The 19,766-nt window shown below is 39.8% G+C and overlaps 2 protein-coding genes across 2 annotated transcripts in view; both read left to right on the top strand.

The window, feature by feature from the left end:
- Positions 1-14,472, top strand: part of plecb (plectin b) — an 89,503-nt gene extending 75,031 nt beyond the window's left edge. Inside the window, 7 exon segments of the mRNA XM_079894184.1 lie at positions 50-154; positions 343-441; positions 2,514-5,867; positions 6,090-12,200; positions 12,202-13,165; positions 13,449-13,550; positions 13,700-14,472. Of these exon segments, the coding sequence (XP_079750310.1) occupies positions 50-154; positions 343-441; positions 2,514-5,867; positions 6,090-12,200; positions 12,202-12,231 (9,699 nt within the window). The 3' untranslated portion in view covers positions 12,232-13,165; positions 13,449-13,550; positions 13,700-14,472.
- Positions 14,473-14,651: 179 nt separating this feature from the next.
- Positions 14,652-19,766, top strand: part of macf1b (microtubule actin crosslinking factor 1b) — a 55,260-nt gene continuing 50,145 nt past the window's right edge. The window contains exons 1-2 of the mRNA XM_079894186.1: positions 14,652-14,903; positions 15,003-15,034. Of these exons, the coding sequence (XP_079750312.1) occupies positions 14,799-14,903; positions 15,003-15,034 (137 nt within the window). The 5' untranslated portion in view covers positions 14,652-14,798. The remainder of the gene's footprint in view (positions 14,904-15,002; positions 15,035-19,766) is intronic.

Below are 19,766 nucleotides of genomic sequence, written 5' to 3'. Positions count from 1 at the left end.
TTGTTGTTGGAGTGCTACAATCTTTTTCTTTTTCTTTTTTTTTTTTCAGGATTATGAACTACAATTGGTTGCCTACAAAGCTCAGGTAGAACCTCTGACTTCTCCTTTGAAGAAAACCAAGATGGAGTCAGCCTCTGATAACATAATTCAAGAGGTTGGAAAACGCTCATAGATCAGTTCATTCTAATTCATATCATTTGTATTATTTGATTACTCATGTTTGCATAGATTACTATGGTGTTTTATCATTTTAAATGTGCAATTATGTTATCTTGTAAAATAGTACAGCCTACCTACTGATATCATCTGAATGATCAAAATGTTTTATCTTTTTCACCATAGTATGTAACTCTGAGAACTCGCTATAGTGAACTGATGACGCTGACCAGTCAGTACATCAAGTTCATCACAGACTCGCAGCGGCGCTTGGAGGACGAGGAGGTGCGTGACACCAAGGGACCCCATTCACACCAGACTAACTTAACACACTAATATTAACCAACTCAACCAACCACTCATTAAAAAATCATCTAGATATACTTAATGTATGGGTGACTCGACATTTATTCTGTCATTTTGGAAACAAAAGCTGTATGTGACAAACAGAAGTAAGTTACAGGTAGAATAAATTTGTCCTGTCCAAATTATGCCTTGCTAAAAAAAACAAGCATTAAGATCACATTACATTTCAAGGACATTATCTATTATTACCTTTCAAGGACATTATCTGTATACATTTCTTTTACAAAAAGTTAGAAAAGCTTATGATTAATTTGCAGATACATTTTTTTTTTAAATGTAAAGCTCCAACAATTACCAGCAGCTGTTTAGGTATTTTTACATATTTTAACAGAGCAGAATATGTTATATTTGAACGTCAGACAGTGTATGATACACACTAGGGAAAGCAAGTTGTATGAGGCCGACTTTTCCTATGCTTTTCTCTTTTCTCTCTACTGTATGTCTTTCAAACCCTAACCTTTGGTTTCTTTGCTTTTCCTAACTGCTTGCCAGTGCTTTGTCTTGATGATTGCTTGAACTTTTTTGGGCTCTAAAGAGGTAAAACTTTTCACTACGCTCTAGTAATTTCATACCCATATTCCAATATTCCTCTTCATGAATCTTCTGAATTTCCTCCCATCAAGCTTATATGATTTAGCCTTTCTCTGTAAATGTTATTGTACTTTTGTTCATTGTAGTTTTCTGATTCTCATAGCTACAGTAGTCAACATTTGAAGTGGAGCAAAACCTTTAATCAAAGTTATACATGAATTTTGAACAATACCCGTTCTTGTCTTAGGACAACTTTGATTAACTTTTTTGATCCACTTCAAATGTTGGCCACTGTTTATTCTCTTAGCTATTGCAATTCTCATAGAGTCAGTGTAAGTAAATTTATTTGAGAATCAGATTCCTACTGCCCTTTTTTTATTTTTCAAAGTAATTTGAAATGTTTTTTTTCTTTTCTACTAACCTCTGCTCTTTATCTGTGGATCTGGACCTGCTTGTCTGCCTGAATCATTGCTTTTAACATCTATAACTTACTTTCCATTGCTAACAGTGGAGTACTTGCATGCACTATTGGTATTTAGTTGTTCTGTTCATCTCACCATTTGGTCTGGCCACCAAATCAAGATACCTTAATGATGATATACCTTTAGAAAGTCAGGCTTTTTTGTTAACACTCTTAAAGCTGTATTAATTGTGTGCTCAGTTTTCATCCAGTCATTTAGTTTATAACAACAGCATATTGAATGCATACCATTAGACAGTTTTTTCTTGAATCACTTTGTTTAACTGGAATGCAGTAAACCGTTTTCAGAGTGCTACCATAGCATGTCATGAGAGTGTAGTGTTTGAAAGCAATGTCTTGTGTCTCCATACATTAATTATATCATATTTGACTTTTAATTTATTTTAACCCCATTTGTCATGTTTGCATCTAAACCTGTCTTCCTTTTGAGCTAAACAAAAACCTTAACACTAAAATAATTAGTTCACTGAAATAATGAAAAATTCTGTCATCATTTGCTCAAATGATATTTTGTTATTGCAAACCACGCCTTTCTTGCTTCCATGGAACAAAAAGGAGACTTTTCGATAATGATAGTATTTTTTTTTTTTGCCATGCAATTACAAGGAATGGGATTTGAAGTTTTCAAACTTCAAAAGTGACGAAGCACGATGACAGTCGTTCATACAACTTCTGTGCTGTTTTCCAAGTTTTCTGAAGATATACATATATAATAGCTTCAGAAGAATTAGAATATAATGCAAGTCACATGGGCCACTATTATGATACTTTTGAGTGGCCAAGATATTCTTAAAAAAAAATCACCTTTTGTGTTCCATGGAGGAAAGTAATAATATAATAGAAAGTCACAAAGGTTTGGAATAAAAGAGCTAATAAATGATGACAGCATTTTCATTTTTTGGTAAACTAAATCTTTTAACACCCTGTCATGCTTGATCCTGATCATAATTTTCTTTACCATTTACTTCCACTAATACAGAAAGCTGCTGAGAAACTTAAAGCAGAAGAGAGGAAAAAAATGGCTGAAATGCAGGCAGAGTTAGAGAAACAGAAGCAGCTAGCTGAAGCTCATGCCAAGGCCATTGCCAAAGCGGAGAAAGAGGCACAGGAGCTCAAGCTCATGATGCAAGAGGAGGTTAGCAAACGAGAGATTGTTGCTGTGGATGCTGAAAGGCAAAAGCAGAACATCCAGCTGGAGCTGCATGAGCTCAAAAACCTCTCCGAACAACAGATCAAATCGAAGAGTCAACAAGTGGAGGAGGCTCTGCAAAGCCGGTCCAAAATAGAGCAAGAGATCCACATCATAAGACTTCAGTTGGAAACTACAGTAAAGCAGAAGTCCACTGCAGAGGACGAGGTGAGGCAGCTTAGAGACAAGGCTGCAGAGGCGGAGAGACTTCGCAAAGTTGCTCAGGAGGAGGCTGAGAAACTTCGTAAGCAGGTTAATGAGGAGACCCAGAAGAAGCGGATGGCGGAGGAAGAGTTAAAGCTGAAGTCTGAAGCAGAGAAAGAGGCTGCCAGGCAGAAGCAGAAAGCCCTGGATGACCTTGAGAAGTTCAAGATGCAGGCTGAGGAGGCAGAGAGACACATGAAGCAGGCTGAGATTGAGAAAGAACGACAAATCAAGGTCGCTCAAGAGGTAGCTCAGAAAAGTGCCACTGCTGAGCTGCAGAGCAAGCGCATGTCCTTTGTCGAGAAGACATCCAAACTCGAGGAGTCACTCCGAGAAAAGCACGGAACTGTCATTCAACTGCAGGAGGAGGCAGAACGCCTCAAAAAGCAACAGGAAGAGGCAGACAAGGCAAGGGAAGAGGCTGAGTGCGAGCTTGAAAAATGGAGGCAAAAAGCCAATGAAGCCCTTCGTCTAAGGCTCCAGGCAGAGGAAGAGGCCCACAAAAAGAGTCTTGCACAGGAAGAGGCCGAAAAACAGAAAGATGATGCTGAGCGCGAGGCCAAAAAACGGGCCAAAGCTGAAGAGTCTGCCCTGAAACAGAAAGACATGGCTGAGCAAGAACTTGAGCGGCAGAGGAAGATGGCAGAGAGCACAGCACAACAGAAGCTTTCAGCAGAGCATGAGCTGATCCGCTTGAAAGCTGATTTTGATCATGCCGAGCAACAGAGATCTCTGCTTGATGATGAACTGTACCGTCTTAAGAATGAGGTCAGTGCTGCAGAGCAGCAGCGGAAGCAGCTTGAAGATGAGCTTTCCAAAGTTAGAAGTGAAATGGACATACTTTTGCAGCTGAAATCTAAGGCTGAAAAGGATAGCATGTCTACCACTGAAAAGAGTAAACAACTCTTGGAAGCTGAAGCTGGTAAACTGAGGGATCTTGCAGATGAAGCAGGCAAGCTTCGTGCCATTGCTGAAGAGGCAAAGAGACAGAGGCAAGTGGCTGAGGAGGAAGCTGCAAGGCAGAGAGCAGAAGCAGAGAGAATTCTCAAAGAGAAGCTTACTGCCATTAATGAGGCCACTCGCTTGAAGACTGAAGCAGAGATAGCTCTTAAAGAAAAGGAGGCTGAAAATGAACGCTTGAGAAGGAATGCTGAGGCTGAGGCTTACCAGAGAAAGGCTCTTGAAGATCAGGCAAGCCAGCACAAGCAAGACATTGAGCAGAAGATCGATCAGCTCAAGAAATCCTCTGAAATGGAATTAGAAAGACAGAAATCAATTGTAGATGACACTCTTAAACAGAAAAGAATAGTTGAAGAGGAGATTCGTATCTTGAAACTTAATTTTGAGAAGGCTTCATCTGGCAAGCTTGATTTGGAGCTTGAACTGAATAAGCTGAAGAATATTGCCGAGGAAACACACCAAAGCAAACTACGAGCTGAAGAGGAAGCAGAGAAGCTACGTAAGCTTGCTCTTGAAGAAGAAAACAGAAGAAGGGAGGCTGAAGAAAAACTGAAAAAGATTACTGCCGCAGAACAGGAGGCAGCTCGACAGCGCCAAGTTGCCCAAGAAGAAGTGGAGCGTCTCAAAAAGAAAGCAGATGAGGCCAGAAAGCAGAGAGAAGATGCTGATAAAGAAGCTGAGAGGCAAATACATGCTGCCAACGAGGCTGCTCAGAAAGCAATTACAGCTGAACAGCAAGTTCAGAGTGTTCTTGTTCAACAGAAAGAGGACAGCATGGTACATAAAAGGCTCAAGGAGGAGTTTGAGAAAGCCAAAAAGCTTGCCCAAGAAGCAGAAATGGCCAAACAAAAGGCAGAGAAAGAGGCTGCCCTCCTCCGCCATCAAGCTGAAGATGCAGAGCGTCAGCGTCAGGCTGCCGAGGTTGAGGCAAACAATCAGGCCAAAGCACAAGAAGAGGCTGAGAGGCTCAGAAAAGAGGCAGAGCTAGAGGCAGAAAAGCGAGCTCAGGCTGAGACAGCAGCGCTGAAGCAAAAACAGCTAGCTGATGAAGAGATGGCTAGGCACAAGAAACATGCAGAGCAGACACTTAAGCAGAAATCTCAGGTTGAGCAAGAGCTCACTAAAGTGAAACTGCGGTTGGATGAGACAGACAAACAGAAGACTCTCCTGGATGATGAGCTTCATCGCCTGAAGGACGAGGTTGGTGATGCTGTTAAACAGAAAGCCCAGGTAGAGGAGGAACTGTTCAAAGTCAAGATTCAAATGGAAGAGCTAATCAAACTTAAGCTCAGAATTGAAGAGGAGAATCAGCGTCTCATCCAGAAGGACAAAGATAATACTCAAACATTCTTGGCTGAGGAGGCTGAGAACATGAAAAAGCTTGCTGAGGAGGCTGCCAGGCTCAGCATTGAGGCCCAGGAGGCTGCTCGCATGAGACATATTGCAGAGACTGACCTTGCAGAGCAAAGAGCACTTGCTGAAAAGATGCTTAAAGAAAAGATGCAAGCTATTCAGGAGGCGTCTAAACTTAGAGCAGAGGCAGAAATGCTACAGAGACAGAAAGACCTTGCTCAAGAGCAAGCTCAAAAGCTGCTTGAAGACAAACAAATGATGCAGCAACGGCTTGAGGAAGAAACTGAGGGCTTCCAAAAATCATTGGAGGCTGAACGCAGGAGACAGTTGGAGATAACAGCTGAGGCTGAGAAACTTAGACTTCAGGTTTCACAGCTCAGTGATGCACAGTCTAGAGCTGAGAAGGAAGCCAAGAAATTCAAGAAGCAGGCAGATGAGATTAGTGCCCGACTTCATGAGACCGAGCTTTCCACCAAAGAGAAATGTACTGTTTTTGAACAATTGGAAATACAAAGATTGAGCAGTAACAAAGAAGCAGATGACTTGCGCAAAGCCATTACTGATCTTGAGAATGAGAAGGCAAAATTGAAAAAAGAGGCTGAAGAGTTACAGAAAAAGTCCAAAGAGGTATTGTGTAAAAGATGGCATAAATTGCAGCTTATGTCATTGTTAACCCTCTTTCTGAAAACTAACATTGCTTTTTTTTTTTACAAATATGTTCCTTTATTTAATTATAATCCATAATGATTTCTCATTAATCTTAAAATTGACATTTACATCATTGAAAATTATTTGTCCAAATGTTTTTCAGCATTGTTTTAACGTTGTTCATGGTTTCTTCTTTTACAGATGGCGAATGCTCAGCAAGAACAAATTAAACAGGAGAAAACTATTCTTCAGCAGACATTTATGTCAGAAAAGGAGATGCTTTTGAAGAAGGAAAAACAAATTGAGGATGAAAAGAAGAGGTTAGAGAGCCAATTTGAAGAAGAGGTCAAAAAGTCAAAAGCCCTGAAAGATGAACAGGAACGTCAAAGAAAACAAATGGAGGACGAAAAGATTAAACTTAAGGCCACTATGGATTCTGCTCTGATGAAACAGAAAGCAGCTGAAAAAGAGATGCTCAACAAGCAGAAAGAGATGCAAGAACTTGAGAGGAAAAAGCTTGAACAAGAAAGAATGCTTGCTGAGGAAAACCAGCAACTGCGTGAGAAACTTCAGCAGCTTGAGGTTGCTCAGAAACTCACCCAAGAGATTCACATCCAGACCGAATACAAAAAAGTCCTCAATGGTCAAAGTATTTCTGATGAAGCTGACGGCCCAAATGGTTTCTCTGCATTATCTTTCGATGGGATTCGTGAGAAAGTACCTGCAAGTAGACTTTTTGACATAGGACTTTTAAGCAAAATGGATTATGATAAGCTCCAGAGTGGTGACACCACAACCCAAGAACTCAGCAAGACAGAAAAACTTAAAACCGTTCTTAAGGGCAATAACTGCATTGGTGGCCTGCTTGTTCATCCAAATCAAAAAATGCCCATCTATCAAGCCATCAAGGAGAAGAAGATTGCTCCTGGGACAGGGCTAGTCCTGCTGGAGGCACAGGCCGCTTCTGGATACATAATTGACCCAATTAAAAACAAGAAACTCTCTGTCAATGAAGCAGTTAAAGAGGGTCTAATTGGACCTGAACTTCACAACAAGATGCTGTCTGCAGAGAGAGCTGTCACTGGTTACAAGGATCCATACACAGAGGCAAAGATCTCCCTCTTTGAAGCAATGAAGAAGGGTCTCATTGGGGAGGATCATGCCATCAGATTGCTTGAGGCTCAGATAGCAACAGGTGGCATTATTGATCCAGTCAACAGTCATCGTGTGCCAACTGAAATGGCCTATAAGCAGGGTCAGTTTGATGCAGCCACCAATAAAATGCTGCAAAATCCAACAGATGATGTCAAAGGATTCTATGATCCAAACACCCAAGAAAATCTGACCTACCACCAGCTAATAGAAAGGTGTGTCACTGATCCAGAAACAGGACTGCTTCTTTTGCCCATCTCTGAGGAGGCTGCTCTAAATGCCAGAATATTCACAGATGAGGAAACAAGGGATGTCTTTGACAAGACAACTGTGTCTGTGCCATTTGGAAGGTTTAAAGGAAAGACTGTGACCATCTGGGAAATTATAAACTCAGAGTACTTCACTGAGGACCAGAAAAAAGATCTTATCCGTCAGTACAAAACTGGAAAAATTACAGTTGAAAAGATCATCAGAATTGTTCTAACTGTGGCAGAGGAAAAAGAGAAAAAGAATGAGCTTGCCTTCGAAGGCCTGAGAGCACCTGTACCTGCTACAAAACTTCTTGAATCCAAAGTTATTGACAAAGACCTCTATAACAAGTTGCAGAAAGGACAACTGCTGGTAAAAGATGTGTCTGAGATGGAGCATGTGCGCAATGCCTTGAAAGGCACTAACTGCATTGCAGGAGTAATTATTGACTCAACCAAACAAACAATGTCCTTATATGATGCCATGAAAAGGGACATGATGAGACCTGGGCCTGCCCTTAATCTCTTGGAAGCACAAGCTGCTACAGGATATGTCATAGATCCTATTAAAAACCAAAAACTTACAGTAGATGAGGCTGTAAAAGCAGGTGTTGTCGGCCCAGAGCTTCATGAAAAACTACTGTCTGCAGAGAGAGCTGTCACAGGCTACAAAGATCCTTACACTGGAAAAACAATTTCTCTGTTTGAGGCTATGAAGAAAGATCTGATCATGAAGGACCAGGGATTTCGGCTGCTTGACGCACAACTGGCAACCGGAGGCATCGTTGATCCTGTTCAAAGTCACCGTATTCCGCATGACATTGCCTGCATGAAGGGCAGTTTTGATGATGCAACCCACAAGATTTTGGCCAGCCCAACTGATGACGTTAAAGGATACTTTGACCCAAACACTCAGGAATATGTCACTTATCTGCAGCTGTATAAAAGATGTGTCACTGACAAAAAGACTGGTCTTCAGCTTCTTCCTTTGTCTGAGCAAGCCATCAATGCCAAGGAGGAGTTGAAATATACTGATGACCAGACCAAAGACTCAATGACTCAGGCAACTGTTGAAGTTCAGAGTGGACATTTTAAAGGGAGAAAAGTTACCATATGGGAGCTCATTAACTCGGATTATCTCACTGAGGAGCAAAGACTTGACTTAATAAGGCAATACAGATCTGGGAAAATGACAATTGAGAAGATTACAAAGATTTTAATTGTAATTGTCACTGAGAAAGATACCAAGAAACAAGAAGAGGGGTACTTTAAGGGACTTAGGGCACCAGTCCCTGCCAAGTCATTATTTGACTCCAAAATCATTGACAAGCCTACCTATGATTCGCTGGAACAAGGTAAAAAGACTCCAAAAGAGGTAAGCAAAAACACCTCAGTCAACAAGTATCTCCAAGGCTCTGAGAGCATTGCTGGAGTTTATCTAGAGCCTACAAAAGAGAAAGTCAGCATCTACCAAGCAATGAGAAAGAAATTCCTCAGACAAAACACAGGTATTGCTTTGCTTGAAGCTCAAGCTGCCACAGGATTCATTGTGGATCCATCAAGAAATGAATGTCTTACTGTGGATGATGCAGTTAAAGCAGGCCTTGTTGGTCCGGAGCTTCATGAGAAACTTCTCTCTGCTGAAAAAGCTGTCACTGGATATAAAGACCCATTCACTGGCAATAAGATCTCCCTGTATCAAGCCATGGAGAAAGACCTTATCCTCAAAGAACATGCCATGCCACTCTTGGAGGCACAGTTGGCCGCAGGTGGAGTTATTGATCCAGTAAACAGTCATCGTATTCCTGTTGAAATTGCTATTCAACGTGGCTATGTTACCAAACAGCTGGCCAGCAGCATTGCTGAAAGCAAGTACTTCTCTGACCCTGCATCTGATGAGAACATATCATACAAACAGTTAAAAGACAAGTGTATGGCAGATCCTGACACAGGATTAAATCTACTAAAGCTCTCCAAACCACAGGCCCCAACAGTTGTGGAGAAGACATACCTTTACAGTGAAGAACAAACTCAGAGTGATCTAACTACTACCCAGGTTGATCTACCCATTGAAGGTCAGGGCTCTATGTCTCTCTGGGATGTCATGAATTCAAATCTACTACCTGAGGAGCAAAGGGCTCAGCTTCTGGAAGAATATCGTTCTGGCAACATAACAAAGGAACGGATGATAATCATTATAATTGAGATTCTGGAGCAGAGAGAAATTATTAAAGGGGGGAACATCCAGACGGGCAGCACAAGAAGACGTCAAATTACTATTGAAGATCTCTACAATGCCCGCATCATTGACCTTGAGACCTACAACCTGTTGAAGAAAGAGAAAAAGACTATGCGTGATGTCATGGAGATGCAGAGTGTTAAGCAGTACTTGTATGGAACTGGCAGTGTTTCTGGTGTGGTGACTGATTCAAATTCCAAAATCAGCATTTATCAAGCAATGAAGAGAGAGATGATGAAGCCAGACATTGCAATTGGTCTCTTGGAGGCTCAAGCAGCCACTGGATTCATCATTGATCCTGTCAGGAATGAAATGCTCACTGTAGATGAAGCAGTGCGCAAAGGTGTAGTGGGCCCAGAAATTCATGATAAGCTCTTGTCTGCAGAGAGAGCAGTCACTGGCTATAAGGATCCATATAGTGGAAAGGTTGTCTCCCTCTTCCAAGCAATGAAAAAGGAGCTTGTGTCCGAGGACTATGCCCTAAGACTGCTTGAAGCTCAAACAGCAACAGGTGGTATTATTGATCCAGAATATAACTTCCACCTGCCAACAGAGATTGCCACACAACGTGGATATATTAACAAAGAGACAAATGAAAAGCTGTCCGATGAGGTTAAAGGATACGTTGATCCATTAACTGATGAAAAGCTTTCATATGCTCAGCTTTTGAAAAGATGCAAGGTTGACAAAGATGGGCTATATCTGTTGTCTCTAGCAGACAGAAGGCTGCTCTTCAAAGGTCTCAGAAAAGAAATAACAATAGAGGAGTTATATCGCTCAAAAATCATTGATGAACAAACAGTCAGCGAACTTAATGAGGGGCTACTATCAGTGGAGGAGGTGAGCAAAAGATTGCGGAATTATCTTGAGGGCTCAAGCTGTATTGCTGGTGTGCATGTGGAGTCTACTAAAGACCGTCTATCTATCTACCAAGCCATGAAAAAGAACATGATCAGGCCAGGTACTGCTTTTGAGTTGCTGGAAGCACAAGCAGCCACAGGTTATATCATTGACCCTATCAAGAACCTCAAGTTAACAGTAAATGAATCAGTTAAGATGGGAATTGTCGGCCCAGAGTTCAAAGACAAGCTCCTGTCTGCTGAGAGGGCTGTAACTGGCTATAGAGATCCTTATACAGGCAAAATGATCTCACTTTTCCAGGCAATGAAAAAGGGCCTGATTTTGAGAGACCATGGAATTCGTCTTCTTGAGGCCCAGATTGCTACTGGAGGAATTATTGACCCAGAGCAGAGTCACCGCTTGCCAGTCGAAGTTGCCTACAACCGAGGGTTTTTCGATGAGGAAATGAACGATATCCTCAGTGACCCAGGGGATGACACCAAGGGCTTCTTTGACCCGAACACAGAAGAAAATCTGACCTACCTGCAGCTGATGGAAAGATGTATTGTAGACCCAGACACAGGTCTTGTGCTCTTGCTTCTTAAAGAAAAGAAACGCGAGAAACAGTCTTCTACCAAATCCTCCGTTCGCAAACGCAGAGTTGTCATTGTAGATCCCGATTCAGGCAAAGAGATGTCTGTGTATGAAGCCTACCGCAAAGGGCTAATTGACCATCAGACTTACCTTGAACTTTCAGAGCAAGAGTGTGAATGGGAAGAAATCACAGTGACATCATCAGAAGGGGTTGAAAAGTCTATACTCATTGACCGAAGATCAGGTCGACAGTATGACATTGATGACGCTATTGCAAGAGGCCTTATTGACCAGAGTGCAATCGAGCAGTACCGCTCCGGCACCCTTTCTATCACAGAATTTGCTGATATGTTATCTGGAAACATGAGTGGTTTCCGTTCCCGATCCTCTTCCTTTGGATCCACCTCCTCTTATCCAATGAGCCCCATACCTTCCATCAAAACTCCTGCAACTGTATGGAATGATCCATCTGAGGAAACAGGTCCTGTGGCTGGAATACTTGATACAGACAGCCTAGAAAAAGTTTCAGTCACTGAAGCCATGCGTAGGAACTTAGTGGATTCTATAACTGGCCAGAGACTGTTGGAGGCACAAGCTTGTACTGGTGGCATAATAGACCCAACTACTGGAGATAAATTCCCAGTTGCTGAAGCGACAGAGAAGGGTCTTATAGATAAGATAATGGTTGACAGACTCAACTTAGCCCAGAAAGCTTTCCATGGATTTGACGATCCTCGCACTAAAGTCAAAATGTCTGCTGCTCAGGCTCTCAAGAAAGGCTGGCTTTATTATGAGGCAGGACAGCGTTTCCTGGAGGTGCAGTATCTTACCGGTGGCCTTATTGAGCCAGAGGCTGAGGCACGTATCTCCTTAGAGGAGGCAATCAGGAAAGGTTCTATTGATGGTCGTACAGCCCAAAAGCTCAGAGATGTGAGTGGTTACACAAAATATCTTACATGTCCCAAAACCAAACTGAAGATCTCCTACAAAGATGCCATGGACAGAAGCATGGTTGAAGAGGGATCAGGCCTTAGGCTTCTGGAAGCTTCATCAACATCCAGTAAAGGTCTCTACAGTCCCTACAATGTCAGTGGTGCTGCATCTGCCTCTGGATCTCGGACTGGGTCCAGAACAGGCTCTAGGTCAGGTTCAAGAAGAGGCAGCATTGATGCTACTGGCTCTGGATTCAGCTTGAACTTCTCATCATCATCATATACTTCCTCCAATTACAACCGCAGATTTTAAAGCTGGACCCCACGTGGTCCTGTAGCTTTCATATCAATGCTGACTCTATACACTACAGTTACATAATACACAGAGATTAATTAGACAAAAAAGAATGACTTTTTTTCCGCTTTGCATGTGTTTGGTATAGGAAAATGCATTCCAAAAACTACCAGTATAATTTTTTTTCTGGCAATGGTTAAGTTTCCATTTTATGTAGTTTGGATGCTTACAAACTATTAATTACCTGGTTAGCTTTATTCATAGTTCAAGTTATTTCATTTAGGTATTTTTCAGTTTATACAGACATCTTATGTATTTTGAAAGTGGTATTTTTATGTTCTTATTTTATACTTAAATACAGCATCTAAATTCAAGAGATGTTAACATACTACAAGTTACTTTCAGCATTTTGGAGATTTTTCTAAAAATCCAACTCGGATTAGACTGTATTTAATGTTGCTTATATTGAGTCTATATTTCTACTTATTATTTTAGAAAATTCTTTCAATACTTCGGTTTATGGATAATGTACCAGAAAATATACCAAGTTTTACAAAAAAGAAATTAGATTAACAAAGAGTGTGGTTATTTTTACATATTTGTATAGATTTAAAAGATATATATTAGAGCAAATAAAAGTTGCAGCTTGTTTTCATGGAATGTAAAAACAAAACACTATACCTATGCATAAACACTAAAGGAGGAGCAATCCTCTTGTGCAACAAGCCAATATTCATGTCCCCTAAAACTGGAGCTTTCTGTTATGAAAGTCCATTTTTCATTTACTGGATCCAGTCCCTCTCCAAAGTCCTTTACAAAAGAACTCATTGCTCCTGACTGACAGTTAATGAGTCCTCAAGGCCCAGATTCACTGTCAGTCCTCCACTGATGTGTTATCCATTGAAGATTTCAGATGTCTCAGGTGTCTGATCCATTCCTCACTCATAACATCTGGACAGATCTGGATGAAATATATTGTAAGTTGAACTCAATTTGCATTTATTTCAGCCGTCTCGTAATGACCACGCTGTTTTTACTTTTCTAAATTCTTTTTATTGTCTCAAAGCCTTTCTTACTCTGTTCTGTCACTGTGCTTTTTTAAACAGATAGATGATCTTTCTGCTATCTTGAGCAGCTGCTTTAATGAACTGAATGTCATATGTTTGCTTTTCCTAAGGATTTATTGACAGCTTTCAGCCATATAATAGATGTGCTTGTGTCATTTATAGTTTGTGTTTTGTCATGTTTTTCCTCCCACAGAGATCATCAGTTACTAGATATGGACTTGATGATGCCACACATTTGGTCTTGGATCACAAGATAAATGATGCTCATCAGCAGCCCACATCCTTAGACATCCAGGTAGTTTATTATACGTTCACATTCACTACCTCTCGATGAGGGTTTGTTTTTGCATTGTACCAAGTATATTTTAGTTTCCCTTCATTCACCTATTTTGTTGCGTTTTTTTGTCATTTTGTTGCTTCATAGTATATTTTTAATGTTTTTAGATCCTTACTGAGGGTTTCCTTCTTCCATTGCATCTGCCATTTGCATGAAGACACTAGAGGCTAGGGCTACCTTGAAGTTTGCCTTGGATATCACTGGGAGCTGGACTTTGGAGTTTACACAAAATAATTCAATACAACAAAAGAATTGGATCCATTAATGTGGACTTTTTATGTAGAATCTCTAAGTTCTACTGCCTACATTGTTTCTAGCACCAAAATATGTTTTAAAAATAAAACACTTGACTTAATGCATTAGATACACTACACATACCCTTGTGTTGCACCTCTCCAGAAGATTACACATTTACATAATACAGATAAATACAGATTGCATGATTGACTGAATGTATTTAGGCTCATTTGTTTTTGTTTTTTACATTTCCTGTGACAAAAATTTGTTTAAGTCACTTGTTGCCTCCCATGTATTTCTTTGCTTGTTTTTATATTATTATACGGTTGTGACTTTTGAAAGTACTTGACTTTTTTTCTTTATATTTCTTTCTTTCTTTCCTTTTTTTTTTTTTTTTGATGTTGTATATGTAAAATATGTTTGCATGTTTCACTAACTTGCTATAAAACATGTTCTGAAAAGATGAAGAATAGAATTTTGAATTATTACCAATATATGGAAGATTATATATGAGTAAAAGATGTATGAAATACTACGTAACTGGTGGATGAACTATTTCCTTAAGAGATACTGGTAATAATAAAATGAGTTTTTAAAAATAACACAATACTTAAGTGTAAATAAATATATTTTGGAAAGATCAGTTCTCGTCTTGTAGAGTTTGTGTTTTCATTAATTGTCATAATTCACCATGACATTCCAGCAAATAACTGCTAAATAAGTAATCTATAAGTAATCATGTATCAAAATACTTTTACAAAGCAAGCAATTGAAGAACAAAGATGAATAATCACTAGACTACTTAAACATACAAGCAGGAAATATAATGCAGATGATGATACTGATTAGAGAAACAGCCAGTATTCCGTGCATGGTGTCCTCTGGTGGTAGGGAAGTTGAATGACAGGCTCAGACGGCGTTATGTTAAATCTGTAGGCTGAAAGACCGAACCCAGAGGGGGACACATTAATGGATGGACTGCCTTTCTGCCATTATGCTACCGACAGCCTCTCTGGTGTCCCTGCATTAACTGTGTCCGTGCCGTGCCTTTCTCCACATGATGACAGCTCTACGGTATGTTTTCAGATCAACAGAGGTAGATTTACACTCGTGAAGTCAATATAATAAATATGTGCATGTAATAAGCGTGTGTTTGGTGTCCATCTGTTTCAGGAATCCGCTGCACCGAAGGGCAGACAACATGGGTAAACTAAACACAATGTTCATTTCCAATTTTATATTTTAATTTAATAATAAACCCCATATATTTTTAGGTCATGTCTATATTATATTATATTATATTATATTATGGATTTAAAAAAAAAAAAAAAAAAAATATATATATATATATATATATATATATATATATATATATATATATATATATGTAAGTACAATGTAAAAACATGTATGTACACAGTAAATGTTAGTACTTAGTAGTTATAAAAAATAAAAAATGGGCTAGGCCAAAAATGGCAAAATATTTAGTGGTCTTTTAATGGTCTTCTCATAAATCAAGGCTCAGGAAATTAGCAACAATTGCACAAATGCTGTAGATAAAGTAACTTAGCACAGAATAGCCTTCCCCTTTGTTTTCTTTAAATGTTTACCCCCGTGTGGGTAAATCTGCATACAGCTTTTTACATGAAGAAGTGTCATTGTTGTTTCACTCAATGTTGATGGATTCATGAGTAGTTGAAAAATGTCTCCCAGTTCGTCCAAATATTCACTATAGGGTTCAAATCATTACTCTGACCAGGCCAAAACATGAGCCTGATGGACTTGTTCTCAAGCCACTTTTTGGTTGTCTTTGCAATTTGGGCAGTAGCATTGTCTTGTTGAAAAATAACATCTGATCATTCCTCTTTAGGTAATAACGTGTGATTTGTGGCAATCAAGCCATTCTGCAATATTCTCCTGTACTCCAAAGCATTAAATGACTTTTCACAGTGAAGTCGCTCACCAATGTCAGCAGCTAAAAAGGCTTCTCACACAATGACACAGTCTCTTCCTCCATGCTTCACTGTGGTAGAGATGCATATTATTATATTTCTCCACAGATTTTCGAAGACAACGCTCTGGAGCATCATCATGCAACTCCTGTTTCATCATTCCACACATAACTTCCCATGTTCTGACAAAAACTTTATTCTGCATTTAATGTTTTTTTTTTTTCCGAGACAGCAATGGCTATTTAAGTAGTACATTTGCTTAAATACTGCTAATTTCCTGACCAATTTCTGGGTAAGACAAAAAGCTTAGTGTTTAGCCATTTTGGGCTTGGCCTTTTTTCTCTCTTTTTTTGTCCATGCAGGACCAAAATCATTTTTAATGTAATTACATGTTAAGTGTTTAACGTCCAAATATTTCAATTATAAAAAGAATGTAATGATGTTCAATTATCAACTTAATAGTCTATTTTTACTAATAATAATATTAATGAACAGTTTATCAGAAAGAAATTACGTTCAATTTGTTTTATGCACTATATAGTAAGCTATACATATTTTAAACTTTACAGATATTAAGTGATCATTGATAGAGACCCAATTTAATAATGAAGGACCCGATTTGTTATGACATATGAGCAACTTTTCTCTATTTACGGATATGACGTGACTTGGGCGAGTGATGTATGTGCACAATTTCCTGCAAAAACCATCCCTACAGGTCTAGAAAAAAAAACACGTTTTGAAAGAAGGATTGATGATGCATTGACTCATTATTTAAAGGGGACCTATAATGCAAAATTCACTTTTATATTGTTTTTGAACATATTTATGTGTCTGCTGTGTGTACACAACCACCCTAGCTAGCCACCAACATACCTAGTGTCTCAAAATAAGCCGTTCAGGAATGTGCTCCAATGTGACATCACATTTTAATAGGCCCCGCCCATGACTGGCACGAAATCTGCCCTATTAGCTTGGCTCCTCACCTAAGTTCGCTGTCCACATGTCCGCCATGTTTATCTCCTCGCCAGAGCATTTAACAGCAGCATTCAAGTAAGAAATGTATTCTTATTAAAGTTATTCAATCAAGAGCAGTGAGTGATTTTGTTTTTCTATTGTTGTTTGATTCATATTAAAGGTCCCATTCCATGGATTATTTTTATTATTTAATAATGTTTCCAGGGGTGCCCTTATAATGTTAGTATGTTTTTTAGATCAAAAATTGTTATAATTTAGAAATAAAAGGCATATTTCCTAGCCTGATTTCATTCCCTGGTTTGAACACTCTGTTTGAAGGGGCGTGTCTGCTGTGAGACTTCAGTGTAAACGCCCTCTGCTGTGATTGGCTGACATGCTTGCATATGAAATATCTGGCATTACATGTGGAACTATCTGGAAAACTTTTACTATTACAGCTATTATACGTTTTTACTATTACAGCTATCTGGATTAACGAATCGTGAGAAGTTTTTTAAGTATTTAGATCTATTCCCATCACATAAAAGGTTGCAGTGATGAGCATTGAGCAGATAACAGTCTGTTGATCGCGTGAATGAAGATCTTATCATTGCAACGCAGTTTCTGCACTCTCACTAATGATTTCACCAATGCAAACGAGGTATATAAATACAGTAAGAGATTCGTTGTGCAGTGTAACAGCGTCATTGATTTCATAACGAGTTTTGGCAAGAGTCCAGATAAACTCGCGCTGTGTGATTGACAGCTTGGGCGATTGTTCTTTGATCGCTTTCTGTATATTAATCACAGTTTAAGTACGATTATTTTCATCCTACTAAGAGAAACGAACGATGTGAAGAGTGATCGCTACTTCCATATTAAATCACTACTTACCGCTTGCTGGAATATAGTTGAAATCGCCCCCTTCGTCAGTATGAAACGCTGAGAGAAGTCTGCTTGATATTATCCCAGGTTAGAAAAACAGTCCGTGGTGAAATGGACAGAGCAAACTAACAACTTCGAATTAAACTTTTGCGGTATCCGATTATAGATAAACATCAACCACGTCTGTTGACATTTCGCCATCAATACGCCTGTGTTCCTGTGGGCGGAGGTTACGGTTCTAGTGACATCACTAAAGAAGGAAGTAGAGGGGTGTAGTCCAATCCAGCCGTTTTTTGTAGTCAACTTCTGTTAAATAAAATATCTCGCTTGGCATTGAACTTTGAGCTTTATAATTTTACAGATATTATTTATACTCTAACAACAACATTACACACTAACTAAAGTTTGAAACATGGGATCACATAGAACGGGACCTTTAACAGCATATAGCAGTAGGTACTGCTGTAAACTGCTGTCGCTTTAATACACAGATCTAATATACACATGCGATTTCTTTACTTGCTGTTTACATTCACAGACACAACAGACTGTGTTTGTGTACTTTGTGTGTTTTTGACATTACCTTGTGTGTATTTGACAGTTTAAGTGCAATAAGACGTGAAAGAGAAATTTGTTTAATACTCACGGGACACGCTGTCTGACAGCCAGCTTTCTGTGTGCGGGCTTCAGGTGTGTGTGCTCAGAAAACCATGAGAAGTTTAAACTGATATTGCTTTAAAATGCATGCAAATAAAAAAACTTTCATGATGATAGAGAATGTAGAGTATCCTGAATGATGCCATTCTTCCGCCTATCTTCGAGACCTAATATCAACAATATCAGGTAACTGACTTAGGGGTTGGCTATATAACATCTGGATGAACCAACCATCCTCTTGCCTGGAACGCTCATCCTGAGTGACAGGGGATGGTGACGGTCATCGCTTGGTCTCATAAATCCATAGTTATAGACATAACTTACGACCTCACTTAGACCCTCACTACGGATGACTTATACCAGCAGGGTCTCGAGGGACTAGTATCTTTTCCCTCTCCTGGCAATTTAGCTACAGATAAAACAGCGGATCCCAAAGAATTCGGGTTTGTTACATTAATCCTATAAAATCTTGGAGTACTCCAAGAGGCTGCAGCACAGATGTCTGAGAGTGCTACCCCCTTGATGGCCGCCCAGGAAGTAGCCATGCTCCTGGTAGAGTGAGCAACCAGATCACCAGGGATAGGTCGATTCTGGTTGGAATAAGCTTGTGACATTGTATCCACTATCCACTGAGATAATTGTGGCTTAGACACAGGCTTGCCTGCACATTTCTTGTCAAAGCATAAGAGTTGTTGGTGTCTGTGACTGCCACAACTGTCGAGTGCACTCAGTGTATGTGTGCAATGCTCTAATAGGACATAGAGAAGAATTATCCAACCCTGTACCTTGTGAAGGAATGACGAATTTGGCCAGAGAAAAACCCTGTTTTTTCCGCCTCCCATCTCAAGCACTCTTCACTGACTGACTGATAAAGAGTGCAATTCACTAACTCTCTTGGCTGAACATATCGCCAGGAGGCAGATTGTCTTACATCTCAAGAACTTGAGATCGACTTGTTCCAAAGCTTCAAAAGGTGCTTTGGCCAGTGAGTGTAAGACAATAGTAAGGTCCCAAGCAGGTGATCTCATAACTCTCCCTGGGCGTAAATGGTGTGCACCCTTAAGGAATCGAGACACCAAAGGGTGTTTGTCAGTACTTACACTATCCACTAACGCGTGAAAGTGGGAGATGGCTGCAATGTAGACCTTTATGGTATTAACTTATATCCCCAAATCCAACAATGATTGAAGAAAACAAAAAACAAACTGGTGTTGCAATTAATTCGCCACTTGCTAGAGTAGTTACTCCACATAGAGGGTGCCTTAGAACTATTATTGTCCTCCATGCAGCTTCATCTAAGTCTTTAGAGAGGGGCTGAGCAAAGGCCAATACCCACAGTCTCTGGTCTCGGGTGCCAGATTTGGTCCTCCACTTAAGAGAGATTGACTTTCTTCAGTAATGGCCAAAGGTGACCTTGGACCAAACGTACAAAGGCTGGAAACCAATGTTAATTTGGTCACTTTAGGGCCACAAGTAAAACTTTGTG

The sequence above is a fragment of the Squalius cephalus genome (genome assembly GCF_949319135.1).
Source record: "Squalius cephalus genome assembly, chromosome: 15".
NCBI lineage: Eukaryota > Metazoa > Chordata > Actinopteri > Cypriniformes > Leuciscidae > Squalius > Squalius cephalus.
The sequence above is the reverse complement of the archived record's forward strand: the minus strand, read 5'-3'. Positions and strand labels throughout refer to the sequence as shown.